Here is a 6822-nt window from a genome sequence, read left to right on the forward strand (position 1 = left end):
TTGCTGCAGTGGCATCAAACCAAAATAAATCACATTGTAGCAGCAGCACAAGTTACTGCAGTGGCATCAAACCAAAATAAAGCACATTGTAGCAGGAATACAAGACATTGTAGTGGCATCAAACCAAAAGATAACATGCCACATTGTAGCAGGTGCACATTGTAGAATCAACAGAAGTTTGCATCACCTTCTGCCACCTCTACTAGCATTGAACCAGGCCATCCATCCAGTGTGTGTGCCATCAGTTGGTGGAGGAGCACTAGAAGTTGAGGCACCATACTGCCTTGGGGCAGAGAAAGGCCTTGAAGAATTTGCACCTCTCCCAGCAGAAGATTGAGCACTAGAAGATGCTCTTCCAGATCCTCTTCCACCACCAGCCCTTCTTCCTGCACCTCTACCAGCACCACTTCCACCACCTCTACCAGCAGCACTTCCAGTTCTTCCTCCTGGTGTTGCAGCAGGAGCCCTAGTTTTTGCAGGTGGAGCAGCTCTTGGTGTTGGTGTAGGAGCTTTAGGTGTTGGTGTAGGAGCCCTAGTTGTTGGTGCAGGAGATCTAGCTGTTGCTGAAGCAGCTCTAGGTGTTGTTGCAGGAGCTGTAGGAGCAACACCTCTTGCTTGTGAATTCCTTCCAGCAGGCTTGGAAAACAATTCAAAGGAAACACAGTTAATAATACTACAAATAAGAAAGGTAATTTACAGAAACATCAAAATGAAGAACTAGTACAAAGGGGCTTACCACATGTTTGTTCTTTCTTAAGGCCAACTCAGGTTTCAACTGTTTAAGGCAGTTTGTGTATTTATGCCCTTGTAATCCATAATTGCTACAAGTTATTGTCCCCATTCTTGAGGTGGACTTTGGCTTTGGAACTTCAAATTTTCCCTTTATTCTCTTCTCTTTCCTTCTTCCTTTCTTCACTTTAAATGCTGGTGGTTCTATGTCTGGACCTGGGGTCTTTGTCCAGTCATGCTCACCAGGGACAGGATATATCATTGGTTCATATGCTGCCAAATAATATGGTTTCTTGAAAAATTTGCTTACAAAGTCCTCTGGAAACCTTTTTGCCTTGTTGATTGCTGAGATGGCATGGTTACATGGGATGCTACTGAGGTCCCACTTTCTGCAACCACAGGTTTCAACTTCCAAATTGACAGCATGTGTTTGCTCACCACTAGTTACTTGCCACAAGTTAACACCTGCTTGAATGGGTTTGCAGTACCTGGCCCTTTCCTTTTCAATCTCCAACTTCTCACTGTAATGTGGTGTGATCTCCCATCTAGCTTCCCTTCCACTCTCTCTATTCCTGTGCCACATAACCATCTGCTTATCCTTTATGCCATCACACATAGTTCTTATTGGTTTTTTCCTATGATCTAGGATGTACTTGTTAAACACCTCTGACAAATTGTTGACAACCAAGTCAGTCTTGCTATTTGTGTCAAATGCATGCCTAGCCCATGTTTTCTTGGGTATTGCACTAAGCCACTGCCAAGCTTCCACACTCTCAGCTTTGAGATCATCCATTGCTTTATTAAATTTGTGTTCATTATATGCATAACTGGCATTATCCATGCACTTCTTAAGGTCCTCCCCCCTAAAGCCAGCATTCTGGAAGTTTGCATATATGTGTCTTAAGCAGAATCTTTGATGACTGTTAGGAAAAACTCTATTCACTGCATATAATAGCCCCTGGTGCACACAATTTAAACAGCTAAGCTACTGTCTAATACACATGTAAACACATATTTAGTAGGCAAAGCAAGGTGGATAAACATACCTTCTGTCTGTCTGACATTATAGTATATGGACCATACTGTCCAACTTCTCCTCCAAGACAAATCTTCAGTTGGTGTAGAAACCAGCACCAGTTTGCTTTGTCCTCTTGTCCAACAATGCCAAATGCCAGTGGGTATATGTTGTTATTGCCATCTCTACCAGTGGCAGCAAGGATTTGTGCACCAGTGGTCAGCTTGATAAAACATCCATCAATACCTAAAACAGGAAGTAAACATAACATGTCAAATGCATTTATATGTGCAACCTATTGAAACTAACAACATCAAAGTAGTGTACAAGATAAAATGAACTAACCAATGAATGGTCTACAGCCCTGTAGAAATCCCTCCCTTGCTCCATTGATGCAGTAAAACATGGCATGGAATCTTGGTCCTGGATGTGGGATTTTTTCAGTGGCTTTTGGAGTTACAGTGGTGACTATAACTCTACTCCCAGGGTTTGTATCCATCACAGTCTGAGCATAGTCTCTCAGCCTTGGGTATTGCTTCCTATGATCTCCCAACACAGCCTCAACAGCTAAGTTTTTTGCCCTATATGCCATAGCCTTGGGCACATCCACACCATACTTTTCCATGCAGGCATCAATAAGTGTATGTATGCTAGTACTGACATCAGATCTGAATAGTGGCTCATATTGCTTTGCAAGCCACTTTGCACTTACCCTGCTTGTTTCAGTAGAACTAGGGCAGGTGTGTTGTATCCTCATCTTCTTAATTACAAAAGTGTTTTCCCCTTTTATAACAGCTGCCACAATGCAGAACTTACAATGTTCATTCTTGCAATGCACAATGATCCTCTGATCTGAGTTCCTGTGATACTTGAAGTCTCTGCACTGAGTGATGTGCAAGCTCAACAGAGCATCTCTGAATTGATGTTGATCTTTGAAGCACATATGCAGTTTTAGTTGTTGGTGTGGTTGTTCCAAATCCTCATTGTACCATACTCTAGCTGGCCTCTTCTTTGCCCTACTCTTTCTTTTTTGAGGTAGCACAAATGCTAGTGGCTCAAACCCATCATCTTCACTGTCCTTCAATAAACTATCATCTTCTTCATCTGATGATGGTTTCCAATCAGGTTGCACTTCTTCTAAAACACTGGAATGTGACCTTGTTGTTGGTCCCCTCCTTACTTGCAACTTCTGCTTCTTCTTTGCTGGCACATATATTTTTTCCTCCTCTTCTGGAACAATAGGGTCATCATCCTCCAACTCAAATAATTCCTCTACCTCTGTGTCACCCTCATAATGCACTTGTTCTTCATCCTCTAATTCTTCTTCTGATTCTTCATCCTCTGTTTCTTCCTCATGTTGCTCTTGTACTTCTTCCTCTCTCTGTCTATTTTCCTCTTCCATCTCCATGTCTTCAACATCATGCATTTCCTCATTATAGTTAGGCCTTAAATCCCCCATGTCACTATCATACTGCCCTTCAGATCCTTCAGATGAACATGCATAACTGCCATCATAGCCAACTTGTTCTTCTTCCACAACTTCTTTTAACTTGGGATTTAGAACACTCCTGCTCTCTTGTGTTAAAACAGCAGGGCCTACAGCTGCAATATAACTGCTACTCTGACCTTCATAAGCAACACCTTGCTGATCAACAGCATAAACAGGAGGATCGGCAAGATAAAAAACAACAGGCTCAGAATATTCAGTTATATCTAAATTTTGCTTCCGTACAAAACCCTTCTGTGGTACACTGACAGCTGGTGGACAAGCCCTAAATAGCAAATTAAGCACCAAACTCTCCTCATTCTGCCTCTTGATCAACTGTAGTTTAACATTACTATCAACCAATTCCAAGCCCTGCTCTCCTGGGGTCTCCATGTAAAACATCAGTGAATCATCAATACTAAAGCCTTGGGTTTCCATCAATGCAACCATATTTAGATATGTCACATCTGAAGAGCTTAATTTCCTCTCTAACAGATCATTATTGTCAAAATGGATCCTAACATTCCATATGTCTTCATATAAACTACAATTCACATGCAATTTGCCTAATCAGTACACTATAACCCAATTAGCAAATAAATGAGAAGAAAAAAAAGAGGCAGAAACAGAAACTTACAGGACGCCGCCGAGCCCGTGGGTCAGCTCATGGCTATTGCTAGGGTTCGCCACCCATTGCTTTGCCAGCAGTACCCGCTGCTCCATGGACAGTGCGGGCTCAATGAACTCGTCGTCGTCGCTGGAGTACTCAGAGCTCGAGTAGCCATCGCCGCCCTCGATTGGAGATCTCCCCTCGATTCCTCCTGCCGCGCCGATGCCGAAGAGGGGAAGGTTTGCGCCGCCGCCATCGCCGTCGCCGCCACCGCCGCTGCCGCCACCACCGCCCGGGGGCGCCGCCGCCATCGCCGTACGCGCAGGGAGCTAGGGTTCGTCGACGAACAGAGACGGCGAGGAGGAACAGAGTGGAGCACGGGCCGGACCGCACCTATTGAGCGAGCGGGCGAGTGCCGATTCGCCAGCGTGGCATCTGACGCGCGGGCCCGGGGCAGTCAGTTCCAGCGTCGAATACGTACAAATACGAAGTTTAGCCCGATTTGCAACGGTTCGGTCCAAACGTGGTACTGACACGTAAAAATTTTCAAAACTGGTACCAGTTCGCCACCACGCCCCAATTGTGGTACTATCGTGTAATTAACTCTGGTAGCTTTGCTAGCTAGCAGGGCTCATGTGCACGCGGGCGGCGACGGCGCGAACACGGCCATCCGGCGGCCGGCCACATCGAGCTCGCCTCGGCAGGACCCACCGCGGCCTCCCGTGGCTTCCCTCCTCCGACTCCGCGTCCTGCGGGTGCCCGGGCCGTCCCACCTCCGTCGTGCGTCCCGCGTCGGGCCGCCTCGCGACGCCCGGCCGACCCCTCCAGCCTCCACCTCGACTCTCCGCCTCCGGCCTTGCCCATGGCTGGGAGTTCCGCCCTCTGCCATCTCTGGCTCGCCGCGGCCGACTGCTCCCCCCTCCGGCCGGCTGCGCCGCCGTCCCGGCCGGCTCCGGATGGCTGCCCTGCGCGCCTCGTGCCTCCGCCTCCGGCCTGCCGCTGCTCGGGGCCGGCTCCCGTCTCGCACGCCTCGCTCCGCGCCTGAGCGCCCGAGCGCGCCGGCTCCGCGCCGCTCCGGCCGCCTCTCCTCCAATAGCACCGCAGCGTCGACCCCGTTGCCCTCTGCCTGCTCCTACGCGGGTGGCTCCGCCCCACTTCACGCGCGCGGCCCCGCTCCACCCCGCACTCGGCCGCCTCCTGGCCCGCCTGCCGGCTTCCGCGCACCCTCACATCGACTCCGCCGTGTGCCTCGGCGTCGCCGCCTCCAGCCAGCCGCTGCTCCGGGCTGACTTCCGGTGCCGGATCACCGCGCGGCAGCGCCCGCGGTCCCCCGCCTCAAACCACGCGGTCGCCGGGTTGCCGGCGCCCCCGCCTTCGGCTCCTCCCGCAAGCCGGCCCCGGCCTCCCGCATCACCACCGCTAGGCTGCGCCGCCCCCGACGCCCTCGCCGGCCTCCCTCCTGGTCGCGCCTGCGCCGCCCCCTTTGCTGCGCCTGCGTACGGCCTCATGGCCGGCCGTCCCCATCCGGGCTATTCCACGCACGCGCGCCGACTCTGCCTCACCTTCGCTCCGGCCTGGTCCGCACCGGATGCTCCTCCCACGCGTGACTGCTAGCCCGGGTCGGCTCCAGCGCCTACATGTTCAGCGTGCCAGGCCTGCTCCCGGTCGGGTCGCGGCTCCCGCGCCGTCTCCGCACCCTCGACCACTGCTACACCGCCTCCACGCATCCAGGCCGGCTCCATCCACGCCCATCTGCGTCAACCCGGAGGCCCGCTCCGCTCCCGCCGGCTTCAGCCGCCCGGTCGGCTCCGGCTCCGCCTGCGGCCGGGTTCCTCGTCCCGTCAGGGTCGCCTCCGCCCGCGGCCGGCGCCGGCTTCTGTGGAACCCGGGCACCGGCTGCTGCCGCGTCCCGGCCGCTGGCTTCTGTGGAGAACCCGGCAACCCAGCTGCCCGTGACAAAAAAAAGAAAGAAAAAGAAAAGGGCCGACTGCCCGCTGCCAAAGGAAAAAAATGAAGAGACGTGTCCGACTACCCGAGAGTCGGTTGGAATAAAAGAAAATATAAAAGAAATGTGCGTCCGACCGTCATATGTGCGTCCGACCGCTGACTGCATGGCCGGTTGCAAAAACCCCGACTTCTGTGTCGGAGTCCGACTGCCCCACGCGAGGACAAGAAGAAAAGTCAGGGGCCGGCTGAAGAAAAAAAAAGAAATGAAAAAATCACAGCAAAAATCCTGACTGCTGTGTCGGAGTCCGACTACCCAAGCCGACTGCCCCACACAAGGACAAGAAGAAAAGTCAGGGGCCGGCTGGAGAAAAAAAAAGAAATGAAAAAATCATGCATCCGGCTGCTCGCGTGGAGTCGGACAGACAGAAAAAGAAAGAGAAAAGAGAGAGAGGCTGGCTGGTTCAGCATAGTGCGCCGACTGCGGCAAAGAGAAAAGAAGTGGCCGGGTGCCCAGCCGGCTGCTAGTAAAAAAGAAGGGGTCCGACTGCTGTTGTAGGATCGAAAGTATGTCTAGAGGGGGGTGATTAGACTACTTGACCAAATAAAAACTTAACCTTTTCCCAATTTTAGTTCTTGGCAGATTTTAGCTATTTTAGGACAAGTCAAGCAATCATCACACAATTCAAGCAAGCATGCAAAGAGTATATTGGCAGCGGAAAGTAAAGTATGCAACTTGCAAGAATGTAAAGAGAAGGGTTTGGAGAATTCAAACGCAATTGGAGACACGGATGTTTTTTCCGTGGTTCGGATATGTGGTGCTATCCTACATCCACGTTGAAGGAGACTTCAACTCACAAAGGGTAACGGTTGCGAGAGTCCACACAGGGCTCCACCCACAAAGGGTAACGGTTGCGCGAGTCTACACAGGGCTCCACCCACGAAGGGTCCACGAAGAAGCAACCACCCACAAAGGGTCCACGAAGAAGCAACCTTGTCTATCCCACCATGGCCATCGCCCACACAGGACTTGCCTCA

At 51.3% G+C, this 6822-nt stretch overlaps 1 protein-coding gene across 1 annotated transcript; it reads right to left on the reverse strand.

Annotated features, from left to right (window-relative positions):
* Positions 1–19: 19 nt before the first annotated feature.
* Positions 20–3778, reverse strand: LOC119328380. The gene is made up of 4 exons (XM_037601375.1): positions 2090–3778; positions 1776–1990; positions 737–1687; positions 20–636 (listed from the first exon to the last, which is right to left on the reverse strand). Exons 1-4 carry the CDS (start codon positions 3678–3680, stop codon positions 184–186), a joined length of 3210 nt encoding a protein of 1069 aa, XP_037457272.1. The 5' UTR covers positions 3681–3778; the 3' UTR covers positions 20–183.
* Between the last annotated feature and the right edge of the window lie 3044 nt (positions 3779–6822).

This window comes from Triticum dicoccoides, chromosome 7A (assembly GCF_002162155.2).
Source record: "Triticum dicoccoides isolate Atlit2015 ecotype Zavitan chromosome 7A, WEW_v2.0, whole genome shotgun sequence".
In the NCBI taxonomy this organism is placed as follows: Eukaryota; Viridiplantae; Streptophyta; class Magnoliopsida; order Poales; family Poaceae; genus Triticum; species Triticum dicoccoides.

Excerpts from the sequence above, each read along its gene's own strand:
- LOC119328380 (XM_037601375.1), bottom strand. The coding sequence starts at position 3,680 with ATGGTTGCATTGATGGAAACCCAAGGCTTTAGTATTGATGATTCACTG. Across the intron at positions 1,991-2,089 it reads GGGCTGTAGACCATTCATTG|GTATTGATGGATGTTTTATC; the intron begins GTTAGTTCATTT and ends TTCCTGTTTTAG. Across the intron at positions 637-736 it reads TAAGAAAGAACAAACATGTG|CCTGCTGGAAGGAATTCACA; the intron begins GTAAGCCCCTTT and ends TTGTTTTCCAAG.